At 40.4% G+C, this 20,591-nt stretch overlaps 3 protein-coding genes across 3 annotated transcripts in view; 1 reads left to right on the top strand and 2 right to left on the bottom strand.

Moving 5' to 3' along the window:
• The window catches only part of LOC125704955 (serine/threonine-protein kinase pim-3-like), a 64,762-nt gene extending 45,271 nt beyond the window's left edge, over positions 1-19,491 (bottom strand). Inside the window, exon 1 of the mRNA XM_048971139.1 lies at positions 18,882-19,491. The gene's annotated coding sequence lies outside the window, so the exon portion shown is untranslated. The remainder of the gene's footprint in view (positions 1-18,881) is intronic.
• On the top strand, positions 9,018-13,025 carry LOC125705239 (coiled-coil domain-containing protein 106-like). The gene is made up of 5 exons (XM_048971682.1): positions 9,018-9,293; positions 10,042-10,095; positions 10,778-10,915; positions 11,103-11,237; positions 12,733-13,025. The coding sequence occupies exons 3-5, from the start codon at positions 10,828-10,830 to the stop codon at positions 13,023-13,025; spliced, it is 516 nt and encodes a 171-aa protein (XP_048827639.1). The 5' UTR covers positions 9,018-9,293; positions 10,042-10,095; positions 10,778-10,827.
• Positions 15,388-17,572, bottom strand: LOC125704956 (serine/threonine-protein kinase pim-3-like). Its single transcript, XM_048971141.1, has 5 exons — positions 17,394-17,572; positions 17,158-17,205; positions 16,682-17,060; positions 16,398-16,544; positions 15,388-16,309 (listed from the first exon to the last, which is right to left on the bottom strand). The coding sequence occupies exons 3-5, from the start codon at positions 17,040-17,042 to the stop codon at positions 16,188-16,190; spliced, it is 630 nt and encodes a 209-aa protein (XP_048827098.1). The 5' UTR covers positions 17,043-17,060; positions 17,158-17,205; positions 17,394-17,572; the 3' UTR covers positions 15,388-16,187.
• Positions 19,492-20,591: the final 1,100 nt, after the last annotated feature.

The following is a 20,591-nucleotide window of genomic DNA, read 5'->3' as shown; positions in this document are numbered from 1 at the left end:
CAGTTACACGTTGTTGTGATGGCAGCCCCTCTTGTATCAGAAGCTGCAGCGAGTTTGCAAAACAGTCCAAGTTAGTGACTACCAAATCATCTATTGCTTTTTTTGTCTTGCATTGTTGTGTGTGCTTTGTTAAATGGGATTTTCCATTAAACGCTATTCCCACCTCTCAAAATTTTATTTTACAAAGATTGCAAATGTTTCTGTTAAAAGCGTAAAATACTCCCAGATAGTCACTTCTTATTTTACACTCCTCGTACTGTGAAAGATATGCGCATGACATCACAGCAGGCAGAAGTCACTGTACTCACACCCACTGAGTAGCAAAAAAGACTGAGGGGCAGCGTTAGCATTCGACTTGAATGCCACAAAAAAACACATATAAAATGGGAAAGAGCTGTCGTACGATTGGTTGTACAAACAGATTTAACACGAAACATGAGCTGTCTTTTTAGAGACTGCCAAAAACTAAATAAATAAGTATGGGACGTGGATCGGTCAGGCATGGCCGATACCCGATCCATCAAATAGGTCTGGATCGGCGCGGATACCCATCTGAATATCGGTATGTCGCTCTAATTATTTTACTAAATCTTACTTTACCCGAAGGCTTCTTAATTTCCATGTTGTCCTTTTTTTGGGGAACATTGAGCAATTGTGCAGAGTTTGGCGACCCTTCCATCAAAAGTAACGATGATGCTACTTTTAAAAAGGTACTTCGTAATGTTTTCGTGATATTGCTGAATGGAAAAGGTTTTTATGATATCACAGAATGGAAATGACATTTGTCAGTGTCATACCCGGCTCGTCCGATCCTCGTGTGTGCCACGCCCCCTGATTATCCACGTGTGCTTCCCTGATATTGCCGAGCTGTGTTCTATTATTTTCGCCCAGTCTTGTCTATTTCAGTCCACGTGTTGCCCTGCTTGTGGTCTGTCATTGATGTTAGTTAAGGTTAGTTGCTCTGAGTTTGTCGCTGTCTGCCCCGTCTTCCCTGTTTCAATCCCTAATAAACCGCGAATTCCCTGCCTGCCTGGTGTTTCCCTGCTTCCTGCTCGCTTGTCCACCCGCAAACCTGACAGTCAGATGACATCACTGACCAGTAAATGATGGCAGACCTTTGAATGCCAATGGGAGCACTTTACCAGTTTTAGCTGCCATTGACTTTGAGTAAGTTAAATTTGGGGGGAGGGGGTTATTTCAAACTAATACACCGCCCAAGCCTAACCTGCAGCCCCCTCCTAGCCCCGAACACAACTGCTGTGACGTGGATCTGCAGTTGTACTGCAAGCGTCGTGTTTCTACCGTGAGTTTACCTTTGATAATGGTGAGTCCCATAAAGGTTGGGAACTGGATACATTATGGAAAAACGATCATAATAGTAATAATCCCTGCATATTTTTGTGGCCATTGTAAGAGTGATGGAGGTCACCTGAAAACTACTGCGCTTCCCCTAATATTCTATTAACAGCTGCGCTCTTGCTATGAAGGAGAGTAAGCAAAATAACGTGACTCGTTGATTAAACCTTAACGGTCTTTTCTGACTTTTCTAAATCAAACATTTTATTATTGATTGCCATTTTCATTAGAAAATTAGCGCAGTACCTTGCTGTAGCCGCCACGCGGGCGGTGTGGGTAACCGAGCAGATACGCCGCAGCAGCTCCGTGTCGCACGCGCAAAGCACAATATAGATTCGTATTGTACCGGTCACACCGCGATAAGTCAACAGTATGATTTATTTTTTTTAATAAAAAAAATACAGCATTTTATTTTCTTCAAAGTTTCGGTTGTCCTATGAATACTTGTTCTTACACAGTCCGCGTAACCGGTTTGTCTACCTTGTCTGAATCTTCCATTAACACAGTATGAGGGGGTGTGGCGATAGCAAATTACAACTATTAAATTCTAAATAAACCGATTTTTTTGTAATTATGCTCATTAAACTGAATAATTTGGTTACACACACATACATACATATATACGCACGCACACACCTTAATGCATGGTGAAAGGCACAACTGCTCATTTCCCATAAAACTAAGGGACGCCAAAATCCTTTAACCTCCAAGCAAGACATACTTCAGCATATGCAGCCCTTTTGAATGCGCTAATGTGACATCAGTGTTCATAACAGCAGCATATCAAACAATCTCAACCTAAAAGCCGTAATGTTCCTAACAGAGTGGCTGTTCTATCCTGATATTATAAAGCTGAATAGTTTTCAAATGCAGTATTTTATAAAATTTGTATAAATAGACGTGGTTTATTGGTCAATTGATGTTCGTTTTTAAACTGTATAAAGTAAATCGTTTTTGTATACAAATCAATTTAGGTGAAACAAAAACTGTATGTTTCAGAGTTGTGAACTCACTCTCTATTTTTCACACCCTGGCTACGGCCCTGCTCCCCATCACCTAACCCCGCATCAGGAGCTGGTTCGTTCTCTTCGGAGAGCTGTCCACGAGGTATTTCTTTCACTCATGCATCGTCAACTGCCCCGTTATGCTTGTATGTTTTGGACATTGTTGGTAGTGTTTATTGATTAGTTTTTTTTATTAGACTTCGCCATCAGGGATTTGGGGGACGGCTTTGTATATATGTGTGATGCCCGGCTCGTCCGCTCCTCGTGTGTGCCACGCCCCCTGATTACCCATGTGTGATTCCCTAATTGTCTCCTGCTGTGTCTGATTATTTTGAGTTAGTCATGTCCTATTTATATCCTGGTCTTGCCTGTTACCCTCGTTCGTCATTGCTTGACTCTTGTGCGTTAGTTGGTCTCCCGTAGTTTCCATGTTCCCAGTGTTCCTTTCCCTTAATAAACCCCCGATCTCCCCGATCCTGCCGCGTCTGCCTGATTTTTGGCCAACCGCCCGCACGATCGCCTGTTCGTCCGAACCGGAGCGTGACAATATGATTTTGTAATTTTTTTGTGTGTGTTTTTTTTCATCTGCATTATTGTTTGGAGTATGTGAACATTAAAACCTTTCAATAATAGGGTCTTTTGGAATTACCTAAATGAAAATAGAGTGCACCCATACTGAGGCTGTAACGAAAAAAAGTGTTCTAGTAGGATTTTCCCTGATATTTACTCAGTTGCATTTTACAGCAAAAGTCATGGTTTGCACAGAGCTTACAAACAATCAGAGGGATTTTGGATGTAATCTTAAAAAATACTGTCTTTCTTTTGGTTGACTATGTATTTTCAGTCATTATGTATTTACAATAAAATATGGTGATGGATCTTGAATGAATTCATCGTAACACTTTACAATAACAGTATATGAATTAGCATGTACTAATACGTGAATTAGTAATTTCTTGACTATGAACTAATGATGAGCTAAGACATGTATTAATCAAGAACTAATGAAGAACTAACGTAACTACGTCATGAGTCATATGAATTACAGCATGAATAGCACCACCTTAATTCATGTTAGTTCCTGCATGTTAGTTAATGTATTAATTAACACTTTGCGGTAAACTAAATCAAGCATGTTCTAAATGAAAGATGGCACAATGCAAAATTGTTTAGACATTTGTAACCTGCAGCTGTCACAAACATCAGTGAATGATTTCATCTAACTCATCCAACATACAGTGATGCATTCACAATTAAGAACAATTGTCTCATCCTGTTTTGAGTGATTCTACTGCTGCCGTCCTACAATAATGCATTCATTAAGCAGATGCAATTTTCCAATTTAAAATCAGTGTTAGCATAGAGATGCTGGTTATCGCTTTGGTTATGTTATGGATCAATTTACTGTCATTATATCATCATAATGCACTGAAGTCAGATGTTTGTCTTGTGTTCTTGCTCTTCTTTTGAGCCGCAATTGCCCCTTCAAAAAGTCAACTTTCCTCCTACCATTCAGTTCCTTCTCCATCCAAATGCAGCCACAGGACCTCTGCTCTTCTACTTCTTTACAAACCACCAAAAGGCACAAAAAATCTTATTTACATGAGTTTATAAAACATGTATAATTGATATTTTTTTTTAAAATGTCAGGGTTAGGTTAGGGTTGGCCAATAACTCATGACTTACTGCTGCATTAAAAAGAATTCATGGGACTTTATATGTAATTAATATTGAGTAAACAATTATGCCCCCCCCAAGTAAAGTCATGACATAATGATACATTAACAAGTCATGAATTCATGTTACTTTATAAGTAATTAATATTGAGTAAACAATTATGTGCCCCCCAAGTAAAGTCATGACATAATGATACATTAACAAGTCATGAATTCATGTTACTGTGATACCCGGCTCGTACGCTCCTCGTGTGTGCCACGCCCCCTGATTACCCACGTGTGCTTCCCTGATCGTCTCCTGCTGTGCCAGCTGCTCCCGAGCAGGCGCTCCCTCTGCCGCCTGCAGTTGCTCCCGAGCAGGCGCTCCCTCTACCGCCTGCAGCTGCTCTCGAGCAGGCGCTCCCTCTGCCGCCTGCAGCTGTCCCCGAGCAGGCGCTCTCCCTGCCTGCAGTTCCCACGCCCGCGGCGCTCCTCTTACCTGCAGCTCCCATGCCCGTGGCGCTCCTCTTGCCTGCAGCTCCCACGCCCGAGGCGCGCCCTGTGTCCCCTGTGACTGTGGCCAATGAGACTCTAGTTCCTGGCCCCACTCCCATTCCTGACCCCTCTCCAGTCCCTTCTGCCCCAGTTCACTCCTCCCTCTTCGGAGGTGGAGGAGCTTGAGTGGGACCCCTTGGGGACCCTTCTTGTACCTCCTTCGCCCTCACCCCAGCGAGCCCGACCCCGGCCAAGGGTCCTTATGTCCGTGTCCCATAAGGGGAGAGGACACAGACGCAGGGCTGGGGTCCCACCCGCCCTGCCCCCTGGCTCGCCCTCCCTCGCCTGTCCTGGGGCTCGGTTGGCGCCTGTGGGTCCTGGCCCTCCGGGTCGGCTGTCACCTGCGGATCCCCCTCAACGGCCACGTCGCCCCGCCTCGCTCCCCAGTCCGATGCCTGGTCGGTCGCCTGCGGGTTCCCCAACGGCGGCTCCTCGGTCGCCTGCTGGTCCCCTACCTCCTGCGCGTCGGAGGACGTCGCCGCCTACTGCAGCTCCCCCCCTCTCCTTGCCCTCGCCTAGGTCCCCTCCAGCTCCCTCGTCCCCTTCCCTGGTGCTCCCTCTTTGGCCCCTCCGTTTGTCCCTCGCCCTGTCTCCTCAGCCCCTCCGAGGTCCCCTCCGGCTCCGGCCGTCTGCAGCCCCTCCGGCTGCCTCCCGTCGCCCACTGGGGCTCCCTCGGACTCCCCTTTGTTCCCCCTCCGTTTCGCCCTACGCTCCCGTCTTTCAGCCTCGACCTTTCTTTCCGCCCGTCTCTGTTCCTTGTTCCCCGGTGTACCCGCCTAGCACTCCTGGCCCCTTTGTTCCGCCCGTTCCTTCTGTGTCACCCTTCCTACTCTGTCTTTCTGCCTTCCCTATTCTTTGTCAGCTCTTGTCCTACATCTTGTCCCTTGCTCTATTTTGTACCTCGATCTTGTTTCCTGTCTCCCGTTAATGGCTTTTACTCTTCTTTTTCAGATTCGGTTTCCCTCGTCCCGTTCATCGCCCCTTCCTAGGCGCGCCCAGTGCAGCGCGCCTTTAGGGGAGGGTTCTGTGATATCCGGCTCATACGCTCCTCGTATGTGCCATGCCCCCTGATTACCCACATGTGCTTCCCTGATCGTCTCCTGCTGTGCCCGATTACTTTGATTAGTCTTGTCTTATTTAAGTCCTGGTCTTTCCTGTTTGCCTGGTCCGTCATTGTGGTTTTGGTGTTGTTTGACGTTTTTGGATTTTCCCTGATCCTGAGACCTGCAATAAACCCTTCGTCTGCCCTGATCTTCACCTGTCAGCCTGTTCCTTGCACACCTGCTCGCACGATCGCCGTTCTGTTCGCCTCGATCGTGACAGTTACTTTATAAGTAATTAATATTGAGTAAACAATTATGTGCCCCCCCCCCAAGTAAAGTCATGACATGATACATTAACAAGTCATGAATTCATGTTACTTTATACATAATTAATAATGAGTTAGTAATAATGTGCCTTATTTTGCACCAGTATATCCAAGATGATTAGTTTAAATTACATACTCATCAGCATGTAAAAAAAACCCCACAAAGCACAGAAATGAAAAGATAAAACACACCTTTTATTTTACATATTTTTACAAGGTTTAAATGTCAGTGCACCTTAAATCAAGAGGCTGAGGTAACTTGTATTTTAACCTTTATTTTACTTGTCTTACACAAAATACAAATGTTCAGCTTGTTGTCCTCTAAACAGGAAATTAATGGCAAATGTCTTTTACTATGCGCCCAAGTGGTCCCTGCTTATGTTTTTCTCCAAGCCAGTGAGTTCACTCTATGAGTGAGAGGTGTTCCTTTAGCATCTTCTCTGTCCTATTCCCTCTTAGTCTCCATATGTTCGTTTTCCACGCTCTTTCAATGTGTTGTGAGTGAGCTCCACTGTGTGTGTCTACAAACCACTGGGAATGGTTTACTGTGAAATGTCTGTAGCCCATGCTGGCCAAAGCACACCCCGGTAGGCTCTCCACACATCTGAAATAATGGTAGTGCCTGGACGCACGTTTCACAACTATGGGGACGAGGTGTGTTCTTGATCATCTTTTCACAAGCCGCAAGTTTGGGTGTCTGTGTTTATTCCTCACACCTAGAATGCCAAACACCCATTTCAATTGCCTCCATGTTGTTGATGCTCTCCCTCACCCATACTGTAAAAGTTACAGTAAATATGCAATAAAAAAAAAGAAATACTACATTATCATTATATTCATTTAACATGTTTACACATACAGACGGGTAACAAATTAAAGTCTGGGGGAGCTTCATACAAGTGTAGCTGATTTTTATTTCAAAACACACAAGGTTTACATATACACTCAGTTGGTTATTTCTATTAAAAGAAAACAGATGAGAGAAAAACAGATGCGTGCCTGTACATTATTTATATGTTACTAGAAATAGTAAGCAAGTAGACATCACAGACATTCCAAAACCAAATAAATGCCAATTAGAAATGTTCAAATGACAATAGTGGTCAGCAAATGCAGTGTGAATTTGCCTTATAGGCTCTAAATTTACCTTTTTTTATGACGAAAGTTACTTTCATCAAGAACGGCAAATTCCAGAGCACTTCCAATCATCTGTCCATGTCTTCTTCTGAATCGTTTCATAGCACAATGGCAAACATTCCTCATGATACGAGCCATCTTAGAGAGTGTTTTGCGATGCCATCTTGCATCACATCAATTTGTCTGATCCGTAACCCCTGAGTGAACCTGTGAAGTACACAATGATGACTCAATGATGATGGAAAGCTGAGTTGTCAAAAATTAAAACAAAGAACTTTGAAATGCATTGTAATATACTATACCTTCTCAGCTGTCCAATAACAGACTCACCTGTAAATGAACATTAGCCAAGATGACAAGCTGAGTTTTGACTTCTCAACGAGAGACCCTACTCGCACTGATCGGCTAGTTTTCTTGCCTCGATGACTTTTATGTCTGCACACTGTTCCTGCTCACTCGCCTACCTGTGCGATCACCCGTCTCACCGCCGAACGTGACAGGTTATGTAGATAAAAGTATTTTTAACACACATTGATAACATTTTTTCTTTTCCCTAACTCTCAGAACTATCATTATTTCTGTAACATAAAATACAAACATGATAACATGTAAAATATAAACTTTTAACAAGATATAAAACCTGTTTTATTATAACCATCTATTAAAGTCTTTGTGGCAAAGCTGCCTGACACACTGCAGCGTGGAGAGAATGTATTCATGGTTTCAGATATGAACACGTTAAATTAAAGACTTTTTAAGACCTTTTTAATACCACTTTACATGAAATTTAAGACCAAACCTGCAATGGAAATACACCCAAATACACGCACACTTAGCTATCTTAATGAAGACATTAAACTTATGTTTTATTATTACTCTATTGTTTTCATATGCAGATAATTGTTGATTTTATAAGCTTGAAACCTACACCCCTAGCAATATTCTGATTGTTGGATGCATCTTTTTTATATTGTAATGTAGGAAACTCATAGGCTATGCAGGCAACAAATATAAATATTAATAAAATCATTAACATTGTTGACAGCTTATCATTACACAAATGACAACACATTTAACTTAGGGGAAAACTGTTCAAACTTAGATTAAGAGAATTACGCGCAGAGAACATGTCACGCGGCAGCATCAGTGGGACGCTCGGTTATTAATGGCATAGATTTGCCGCCATATTATTCAAACACACACAATATCTCATAGGCCAGGGTAGCGAACCCTGGTCCTGGAGAGCTGCAGCCCTGCAGAGTTCAGCTCCAACCTAATAAAAACTCACCTGCCTGGGGAGGTGGGGGCGGTGTGAAATTAAGCAACCCAAGTTTTTCATCTGCGGCCAGATTCAAATTTATATATAGAAGACGTTTATCGATATCGACAGATATTTGTGGGAAATTTTTCATGGTAATATCACCCTAATAAGACCTATCGAATCTAGATTTAAGTCGTTTTAAGACCCTAATTAGGAAAACCGTATTTACGACATTTAAAAGCCGCATTTAAGGACTTTTTTAGGTTGTAGACCTATAATATCCATGGGGAAAAAAAATTCAACAGTGTATCATGTAAACATCAAATCTGTAATTTGTTTAACTTACCAATGAAAACTGTCGACGTCTTCGATTTCTCTCCATTATCATATTATGGCCACATCTTGAGCACTTTACTCTCCTTGCTAGTAACTTTTTACTTTGAAGCCATTTAATGAGCTTGCGTTTCCTGTTAGTCGTGGGTTTCTGAATCGCAAAAAGCAGCAATTTTGAATGCAACATGACCAGAGAGCTATTGGTGCTAACTAATTAAACTCAGGTCAGGTGGCGCTAAAAACAACAGAGATTGCCCCGCCTATTTCCGGTGCGATGAGAACCTGCTTCAATCATGTGCAGGGGCTTAAACATAATACACACATTAACCCAAGTAAAAGTTTATGGTATTGCACCTTCTTTGGATGTATATATAAACTGGGATAACTGTAAAGATATCCAAGACCCACCAGAGCTTCACGCCAAGGGTTTAGAAGTGGAATTACAGTAATAAAAATCCAAACTATGTCATTAGACCACGAGGACGATGGGGTGGCGCCAACCGCACCATTAAGCATAGCTTCGCGCCAATCAACAAATTTGAGCAAGATGGATGAGAAGAGAAAGGCAACGCGTTGTGGGAGGAAAATTACCACACAGAGCAAGTACAGCTCAGGTGAATATGGTAAGCATTTGTAACATGCATGTTGTTTGATGTACTTTTGCCAGGCTTGTAAACTTGAGTGGCCTGGCTTGAGTGAGATTTTGGTAACTCATTGTCCCGTTTTCAGAGACAAGGCCTAGTCTCACTTAAATGCATGTTTGAGCGGTTTTTTTAGCTGAAAACTGATTGCACTGACATATCGTAAAACATTGTTTTGCACAACAGTAGCGTTAATGTTTTATTCTAAGGGATGTTTATAAAAGATAGGCTACTTGAAAATCTTAATTGAAATAAGGCCCAGTCAATTCAAGTTTTATCTGTAAAACCATGCCATTTTTTTATGTATTTAAATTAATCATAATGCTTTATTCTATGCTTGTTTTATTCTCTACACAGTGAAAAAATAATATAGTATTCATTACAATAAACAATGCACCTCATTTGTCTACAGTTTCTAATACAGACAGGCATTTTTAACTCTGTCAGCTCTCTACTTCAAAAGTCAGGGCACTGGTCAGGGGATTGGCCATTTTAAGGTATCAATGTTCTCAATCACAAAACCATTTCACTGCATGGAAATGTTTACTCCACAATGCAGTGTGAAAACATAGGGATTATTGATGTAAAATTGTTGTAAAGTTTAGTTGGGCAGCCTATTAATGTGAGACAAGCCATATGTGTGAGTTGGCAACCCTGCTTATGTACATGTTTTCAGGTGTTTTTTTTTTGTTTTTTTTTATACTGAACTATGCTTGCTTCCCCCCTATAGTTGTATCTGCACGCAAAAATGTTTAGACTGAAAGTACAGCTAACTCATCAAAAAGTAAGTCATTTAATATAATTACTGATACATCCATAAAGTTTCATTCATTGGTATCTCTCCTGAGATATTAAACAGTGTTTTGTCACTTAGCTTGTAAGCGTTGGGGTATAAAAAGTATTAAAGTTGATATTTAACATATGTTAGGGTCACTTAACTAGTTGCTTATTGGCATGCACTTGAATATTAGCCATTTATTAGACGAATTAAGCACATATTGTTGGCTTATCTACATAACCTTATACTACATCCCTAATCCTACCCAATACCTAAACTTAACAACTACCTTAACTACTAACTATTGATAAGGAGCCAATTAGGAATTTGAGAGAAAAGTTGTAATTAAGTTATAAAATGTACTAAATTATTATAAAGTGTTGCCATATTAAAGTGTACTCAAGTGAAAGTATACGTACTGCGTGTACACATTTTCTAAATTAATTATATTTTGATTATATATTTTGCAAGAAATATGTAAACATTGCAGGAAAAAATGGGAAAAGAGAATTGCTGGATTGAAATGTTAATTTAGTTATTTCATTTGTGTAATTTGGTTCACAGAAATGTGGCTGTTAATGTGTAGGGTGTAAATTATGTATTTTGACTTAGGCCTAATTGAAGTAGGCCACATTTTTCTTATTCTGCTTTCAGCCAAGTTGCATGTTTCTGATTTCTCTTTTATTAGGTGCACCCACTTTGCAGATTGCTCTTGACAAAGCAAAACTAACAATAGAGATGCAAAAGCAGAAGATTCTTCATCTTCAGGAAAAAGTTGACTCCCTGACAGATGACAAAAATTTTCTCAGAGCAAGATTGGAGGATGGTGAGTATTAGGGTCATGAACTTTAAGAACAATTCTGGCAGTCCATAAGTTACAACTTGTAATTAGAAGTAATTTAAATTAAGTAACTTATTCCTAAATTAAATGTGGTAAAAAGTCTTTACCTGTAGTTTTGTTCTACACTTGTTTTTAATTGTTCTTTGTCATACTGCTGCATCCAAGAAGAAAGTGTCCAGTGATGAATCTTCTGATTCCTCGGAATCTTCAGATTCATCAGATTCCGAACCAAGAACAAAGAAGAAAAAGGATAAAAAACAAAGAAATAAGAAAAAATCCAAGAAACTGAGGGTTGATTTTAGGAGAGGTATGTTTATTCAATCAAAAATATTAAAAGGTATAGTTCAACCAGAAGTGAAAATTAAGGTTTTAAAGGCACAGTAAGTAAGATTAAAAGATAAATAAATAAAATATCCCAAAAACACTAGAGCAGTGTTATATATTTTGTTCAGATGACTACCTACTATCTCAAATGTTTCCAACTATTTGTAAATAACAAGAAAATAGAGTTGTCAGTGGCGTCATATCCGCCTTAGTCGGTTTACGGCTTTTACGACTATAGAAACCATGACAACACTGGTAACTATGTTGCTCCAAGACTGCTGCCGCCTCCACTGTACAAAATGCTTACACTGCGAGAGAAAGTGGTAGCTGTGCAGCAATTTTACAGCTTGCTACCTCCCTTATGAAAGGGTTTTAATCTTTAACTCTTGAATTCTTTACAAGTAAAGTTTATGTAAGTACAGGGTTAGGGTTTTTGATAAATTTATTGACACTTAACATGTCTGAAGTCTATGGCTATGTAAATTAACACAGTATATGTTATATATATAATTATGAAACAGTTTTTTGCAAATTATGTGGGTACGTTCAAATGTACTTTTACTATTATTGCTTTGAAAACGTAAATCTGCACAGCATTATCACACTGTCATGCCCGGCTCGTCCGCTCCTCCTGTGTGCCACGCCCCCGGATTACCCACGTGTTCTTTACCGATTGTACCCAGCTGTGTCTGCTTCTTTTCATTCAGTCCAGTGTATTTCAGTCCGTGTCTTACCTTAGTCCTTCGTCCGTCATTGATGTCTGTTGCCGTCCTGTATTCCCTGCCCCGGATTTCTGTATAATAAACCCCCGTTTTCCCGTATCCCGCTTGCCTGCCTGCTCCTTCCACGCCTGCCCGCACGATCGCCGCTCTGCCCGCGATCTCCCGTGACACACACCATTGAATAAGACAAATTCGGTAAGATCTATGGCCCATTTATTATTCAACCTCACATTACTTTCAGCTAATTCATTATAATGAGAGAAAATCATGCTCCTTCTCAGCGTCATCACGCTCTGCCATTGTTGTTGTTTTCAATGTGCTTCCTCTAGCAGCGAAAATGACTTACTGTACCTTAAGGGTAATCTGCTAACCTATCTAGTTATTAGGGGTCAAGCAGCGAAGCTGTGTAGGCACATATTGTTTTTATTGTTGGCCTTTTATTCAAGTTTAATATCCAAATGTTGGTGAGAAAAAAAAATGAAACTTTTAGATATCATAATGCATATGTGATTAACATTGTTTATGCTCAGTTTGTATTAGCTCCTTGGACAATATTTAATAAAGAACATAGATTACCTTAACTGGAAGCGATGCAACCTGTTTTACAGCAGAATCACATTTGTTGTCATAACCACATTTTGGTTTTGTAGTCTGTTCTTAAAGCAATAACACACATCAAAATTCTAATTATCATTATTAAAATAATTCTCACCTTTGTTATATCGGACTTGTACAACATTCTTCTTTCCCCTCCAGTAAAAAACCCTGAAGACTCCATCAAACGCTACCACAAAGTGTTACACCTGGTAAATGGTGGCTTCACTAAAGCTGAAGCGTACAACAAAATGAATGTTGACAGAAACACAATTGTCATGCAAGCCCCCATTGCTGAGTTGGCAGTTGCAAATCCTGAAGAATACAAAGCAGTGAGAGCCACTTTTAAAATGGGAGAAAGCATACACAAATGTTCTGATGTCTGTCTTGCAAGGTGCCTGGCTCAGCCTAATGTAGACGATAAAAAAATTGAAAGAGAGCAGTGCCCTTCTTGATATATCAAAGAAGTGAGGTGTACTTGTTGCTTAAAGGGATAGTACACCCAAAAATGAAAATTGTCATTTACTCACCCTCAAGTAGTTCCAAATCTGTATTAGATTTTTCTTCTGCTGAACACAAGGGAAGATATTTGGACGAATGTTTGCAACCAAGCAGATCTTGGGCACCACTGACTGCCATAGTAGGAAAAAATGCTATGGTAATCAATGGGGGCCGAGATCTGCTTGGTTGCAAACATTCTTCCAAATAGCTTCATTTGTGTTCAGCAGAAGGACGAAAAAAAATCATTCAGGTTTGGAACTACTTGAGGGTGAGTAAATGACAAGTTTAATTTTTGGGTGAACTATTCCTTCAATAGTCTAACAATGTTTTGTTAATATAAATCGTAAAAAAAAAAAAATGTTGCAATGCGTAGTTGTAAAGTTATGTGTAATGTTACTGTTATTAGTGACCATTCTCGAAACGGTTTTAAATATTGATTTTAGTTTTGCATACCTTTTAGGTTGTTTTATGTAAATAATATAAAACTTGCCTGTTGATTAAAGGTGTTCTGATAGTTAAACCGTTATAAAATAAAAGGCGTGTTTTACCTTTTCATTTCTGTGCTTTGTGGGGGTTTTTTTACATGCTGATGAGTATGTAATTTAAACTAATCATCTTGGATATACTGGTGCAAAATAAGGCACATTATTACTAACTCATTATTAATTATGTATAAAGTAACATGAATTCATGACTTGTTAATGTATCATTATGTCATGACTTTACTTGGGGGGGGGGGCACATAATTGTTTACTCAATATTAATTACTTATAAAGTAACATGAATTCATGACTTGTTAATGTATCATTATGTCATGAGTTATTGGCCAACCCTAACCTAACCCTGACATTTAAAAAAATTATCAATTATACATATTTTATAAGCTCATGTAAATAAGATTTTTTTGTGCCTTTTGGTGGTTTGTAAAGAAGTAGAAGAGCAGAGGTCCTGTGGCTGCATTTGGATGGAGAAGGAACTGAATGGTAGGAGGAAAGTTGACTTTTTTAAGGGGCAAAAGAAGAGCAAGAACACAAGACAAACATCTGACTTCAGTGCAATATGATGATATAATGACAGTAAATTGATCCATAACATAACCAAAGCGATAACCAGCATCTCTATGCTAACACTGATTTTAAATAGGAAAATTGCATCTGCTTAATGAATGCATTATTGTAGGACGGCAGCAGTAGAATCGCTCAAAACAGGATGAGACAATTGTTTTTAATTGTGAATGCATCACTGTATGTTGGATGAGTTAGATGAAATTATTCACTGATGTTTGTGACAGCTGCAGGTGACAAATTTCTAAACAATTTTGCATTGTGCCATCTTTCATTTAGAACATGTTTGATTTAGTTTACCACAGTGTTAGTTCCTGCATGTTAATGTATTAACATGAATTAAGGTGGTGCTATTCATGCTGTAATTCATATGACTCATGTCGTAGTTACATTAGTTCTTCATTAGTTCTTGATTAATACATGTCTTAGCTCATCATTAGTTCATAGTCAAGAAGTTACTAATTCACGTATTAGTACATGCTAATTCATCTACTGTTACTGTAAAGTGTTACCAAATTCATTAATTGCTGTGAAACTGTTTCCAATTTGGTGCTGCAATATGTGTGAGCATTTTCATTTTTTGGGGTTTAGAGCGGAGTTTTTAAACTGGTGAGATGGATGTAGACCTTGGGATGCAGCTCGATATTTGGCACATTCAGGGTGTATTATTGCCATATGACAGATATTTGGCGCAATGCAAACCTGGCCAGTGCAATAATGATAAATAATATGAAAATAATCATTTACCTTTATTCATCTGGTAGATGCTTTTATCCAAAGTGATTTACGACAACCCATTGCTTCCGGGATAGGCTGCGGGTTTGGTACTCCTAATGTCATGTAGTGCTGTATAGGGTGTCTGTCCCTGTGTGAGAATGTGAGTTGTCTTAATGAATGCCACTCAAGTGGGGACAATGTGTTGTAGTGCTATATAAGGTGCCCTTACTATTGGGTAAACTTGAGGTGCCCTATGTGTGCCTTTCTGTTGGAGAAAACTCACAAAGTGGCCGCTAGGGTGTCCTTCTAAGTGAGCAAACATGATGAAGTGCCCTTGTAATAGAGGGAAATCTATCTTTGATGGGTGCTGTTCTAGTGAAGAAAATGAGATACGGCGCCCCACTGAGATAGTTTCCTGTATATGCGAGAAAAGCAGATGAAATAACGTACCCTCTAGGTGTTCCTATGTGTAAGAAAATGTGATATCTACAGGGGTTACACAATGAAGCTAAAACACCTGGTTTTGAACCACAATAATTTATTAGTGTTATGTACGGCATTCTTTTAGAATTTAGTGATTAATTGTCATTGTTGACACACCACAGCACACAACAACAAAATGTGTCCTCTGCATTTAGCCCATGTGACATAGCGGTGGGAAACTAATTCAGCACCCGGGGAGCTGGAGGGTCACATATTAGAAAAGATTTCCCTATCCAAAGACAGGCACCTCACGGAGGAGGTGTGACAAGACCTTCTGCAGCTGAGGAGCGGGGTGGTCTTGGCTATACTCAGGCGGGTAGTCCTGGACTGTGGGCTACCTTATGCTCACTGGCGGAACAGCATGATCCGTCCTCAGCACCGACCAAAACCGCATGCAGAAAGAAGAAGCGGAAGGATCGCAATGTGCCTGACAAGAGAACGTTTATTGCAGCTTGTTGATCCCAGAGCAAGCTCTTCTATTCACCTGTAAAAGGGAAAATGTGATGCATTAACAGTGAACAAAAAAACACTATGTAAATTGGTGTTTTAGCAGATGCAAGACGATGTACTGTGAAGAACCTGAGATGTCTGAGTATTAGAAATGAGATCTTGAACCCCTGTTCCACCCGTTCCCTTTTCCAGCATTGGTACTGATAGAGGAGACAGGGAAGTTGTTCCGTAGTGTAAAAGATAAGAGGTGGGGGTTATAAGTCTTTGTGCACTTCCATCAGGTCTGTGCTGAGTTTGTCAGATCTACCCAACAACATCAACTTGTCAGTTCCAGAATGGCTTTTATAATGTGCATTTTGCTTTGAGGCCGGCCATATGACAAAGTGAAGAGTTTATTATTACCTAGGTCTTGCCCAAGACCGACTGCCAGCCCTTCTGGAGCCAAGGATGGGAAGCAATCTGCTCCAGCGTGGGACGCTTCGTTAGGTCTCGGCTGATGAACCAATTCATTAAATTTTTTAATTCTGAAAACAGATGTTGGAGTTGAGATATTATTTAAAGTGAGAGGGCTCTCTCATCAGGCATGATCAGTGTGACATTGCTGACACTAACCTTCTGAGACAGCTGTGGGGTACTGCAAAGAGTCAGATTCTCGGCTCCGAACAGGAAATATTCCACATACTAGACGAAACAGCATTGTGCTTATGCGCACGATATTGTACACAGCATCGAAATCCAGGGACTGATGCAGTGCTGCTCCTATAAATCAGAAAAAATTAATGAGATGAGAGAGCGAAGATGTCACAGACACTGATAAACTCTCGCTATTTTACATAAAGCAAACAGAATATGAAGGAGCAATATTTCTGTATAATTAACATCTTTTTTTCACTAACCCATGTTTTCTGGATCGGGGCTGTCTTTCTGAAAACTCCCACATCCAAAGTCTATCAGTTTCACCAGTAGAGATTCACTCTGAATGAGGAGGTTTTCGGCTGAGATGTCTGCATGTTGGACGCCCCTCTCCTCACAGAAAAATAAGGCCAGCAGCAGCTGTAATTGCACCAGCTGTGCCACCTCCTCGCTTATGAAGCCACCGCAGTCAATGCTGTAGGAATTCAAGTCCTGACATGGCTCAGGACTCTCTAGTATTATTGAGTGGCTTTCCAGACCGTCAAACCACTCAATAAACTTCACAATATAGGGGCAGGTTGGTGGGATGCTCAGCTGCATCATCAAGGCAACCTCCTTCGGCATCTTCCCCCCAAGTGCAGGCTGTGGGGTTGTTGAAGCAGATAAGAGGCAATGCCGGGAGCAGAAAAGACACTTATCCCCTTTTAAGTGTTAATGTGTCACCCAACATGCTACTTACTATGTCTACCTCTTCCCCATCATCGTTGCGCACTTCTTTGATTGCAACCTGGGAAGATTAGAGATTATTTTTATAGAGAGATTTTGCACAGAACCGAACCGAACTAACATAAATACAAATGCACTTCTTATAAGAACATGGAGTCCATAAAGACTGTACATATCATATGTATATGCTTGTTGAGATCTAATGTAAGATATATCTTACTCATATAATAGACTGAGACAAATATAAACCTTTAGAATTACTGGAGGTGGGTTTCGGAGTTGATTGGCCTGTGCTATCCAACACTGCTGCTTCTGACTGTAATTGTCTTCGTGCCAGCTGTTGATTAATTTCACACTGGAGCTGGCTACGAAGCTGCCAGGTATCTCCAGGGGCACTCCCAGCTGCTGCCTCACTGTGGCCACTTGGTACTGCAAACAATGAGAGATTGACAATGTAATTGAACAATAAACTGCATTGAATGTGGATGTAGAGTGTAATTTTGAACTGAGACACATGCAAATGTTTGGGGTGTTCAGTGACAAAATGCAAACCAAAAATACATATTTACTAGGGATGCAATGAAAAACGTAATATCGCGATAAAAAATATATCGAAACCATTGTCAGACTGTTACGATATCAACCACGATATCATGTAGTAAATTTGCTCGTATAAGCTCCGTCTCAAAAAATTCATACTACATTAACAAATGCTTTGTGCTCTATTGGTCTTCTGTAACCCACATGACAATAGGTCAGTAAATCTATTACTACTACAACAGTCATTTATAAATTGGTCAAACAGAAACAAAATCACATTTACAGTATATTAACAAAATGATAATTAAGGAGCCCTTCTGGGTTTTCCCTGTAGAGGGACTAATTCTACCTTGTGAATTCCTCCTCTCCCTTTTCACTGGGCGTCCCTCATCCATACTTGGTGAGCGGGGTCTCTTGTTCCCTCTCACTCTAGACTCCGAGACTTAAAAGAAAGATCACAGGCCATTGATGTCATACATTTATGAGGTAGGCATTCAGGACCAATATTATGGCCCCAACCATAAGTGGTTTGAAGATGAATTGAAAACCAATAACAGCATAAAAAATCTCTCTTGTTTTTCAACAGGTTTTATGGCCCATCAAAGTTACACGCAAAATATGGTATCTTTAAGGTTTCAGCTTCCTAGTTAACCGATATACAAAAATATACTTTGGTTTTGCAGAGCACTAACAGCATCTGATATTTATACAGTAATGGCAATAGTTTGCTGAATTAACTGCTAGCATTCACAAAGAAAGTCTGTATTTTTATTTTGTATTATTGTTTTTGGACATTGAGGTAAAATAATTCTGTCAAATTAACCGGTTAACGTGAAAATGTCACCACATCCAATGAATTCAACACAAATTATTCAACATTTAGGTACCTAAAGGTTTTTCTTAACTTTGTGGAAGTTTTAAGATATACTCCTAACCCTTCTCTACATACTTTAACGTAATGGGCTGACCTGGGTTCTCTGGTTATCACCGTCCTGAGCCCCCTTAATAAATCTGTTTACAGAGACCCTTCAGCAGAAGTTGTTTAAATAAGAACACTACACACTTTATTTTACAAAATTAATGGATAACTCAGCCATTCCTCTCTGGCATTGAAAAACTCAAAATGGAAAAGAAAAAAAGAAAAGATCTTCCGTTATGCGTCGCTGCTTTATTATGAGGATAGTCTCCGTTACTCACGTCCCTTTTCCCTCCACTCCGTCCAACGGTCTCATTGTCCCGCGTTGCCGGAGGAACCACGGGCTTATCCTGGTAGCCTGGTGGTGCTATCCGGGCGCAATAGCCTCCGCGCTGACCACTCAGAGGAACCTCCAGCGTCTCACGGTAGCTGGAGGCGCTATCTGAGCAGCTCGTAGATGCCATATGCACGGTGCTTTCTAGGCTTACTGCATTTACAATTAGGGCGTCACTCCAGAACAAAATAAAACGCATAGATTGCCCCATTACAAAGGGAAAGGGAGGAAGAAAAAAAATCTGCCAAATGGCGTCCCAATGCTAATACTAGCTAGCTCATAGACAACGTAATGAGGTGGCGTAGTTACCAAAAGCGCAAACTCGGCTCTGAATTGAACTCTCAAAAAGGAGTGCTTTATCTAATCGTATAAAGCACTATGAGGCTTAGAATTTTCCCAAAAGGTACTATGTTCCTGTCGATAAAAACGGGATACGACCGGACTAACAGAACTGGCGCGAAGCCCGCGTGTCTCTCCCCTCCCTCTTTTTTTCCAATCGGTAGTACGAATCCAATGATGGACAGTCCCAATCACCTATTCCTTAACAACTCTGCCACTATGAGGAATCAAACTAGATTGTGCATAGAGAACAAGTTCGTGTTACCTGCTCTTAAAGAGACAGTAAACTCAGGCTGTGAGTTAATCCAGCCACTTACACATAACACACCATAACAGTTACTCAGTTGTAGGCTGAGTAATACCAGGCTACATACTGAAAGGCAAAACCTACGCCCATTTAAAGAAAAGATCTCTTTTTAAATATTATTTTTAGGGATGGGCCGATCCACATTTTTTCAGTACCGATCCGATACACAACTGCCGATACCGATTCTGAATCAAGAGCTCTTTTTACTTTATTACACTTTATATATATTTTTTTTAAGCTAGTAAATGCAGATTGAAAAAAAATGTATAACAAAAAAATATTTAATTAGACTACTACGAACATACATAACGTACTGTTCCACCTTGTTTGTCTTGTTTAAAGCGTTTTTGCAGATCAATATGAATATCTTCAAAGTAATTATACACGAGTGGCGAATGCTTAAAATTGTAACACAATTTTTCTCCCATAGACGTCAGCTCAGTTACACGTTGTTGTGATGGCAGCCCCTCTTGTATCACAAGCTGCAGCGAGTTCGCAAAACAGTCCAAGTTAGCGACTACCAAATCATCCATTGCTTTTTTTGTCTTGCACAGTTGCGTGTGCTTTGTTAAATGGGATTGTCCATTAACCACTATTCCCACCTCTCAAAACTTTATTTTACAAAGACTGCAAATCGCTGTGCTACTGGTTTCTGATAAAAGCCTAAAATACTCCCAGATTGTCACGTCTTATCCTACGTTCCTTGTACTGTGAAGCGTATGCGCATGACGTCACAGCAGGCGGAAGTCACTGTACTCACTCCCACTGACTACCAAAAAAGACTGAGGGGCAGCGTTAGCATTCGACTTGAATGCCGCAAAAAACACATATAAAATGGGAAAGAGCTGTCGTACGATTGGTTGTACAAATAGATTTAACACGAAACATGAGCTGTCTTTTTAGAGACTGCCAAAAACTAAATAAGTAAGTATGGGACGTGGATCGGTCACGCACGGCCGATACCCGATCCGTCAAATAGGTCTGGATCGGCGCGGATACCCATCCGAATAT

The sequence above is a fragment of the Brienomyrus brachyistius genome, chromosome 12 (genome assembly GCF_023856365.1).
Source record: "Brienomyrus brachyistius isolate T26 chromosome 12, BBRACH_0.4, whole genome shotgun sequence".
NCBI classification, from domain to species: Eukaryota; Metazoa; Chordata; class Actinopteri; order Osteoglossiformes; family Mormyridae; genus Brienomyrus; species Brienomyrus brachyistius.
The sequence above is the reverse complement of the archived record's forward strand: the minus strand, read 5'-3'. Positions and strand labels throughout refer to the sequence as shown.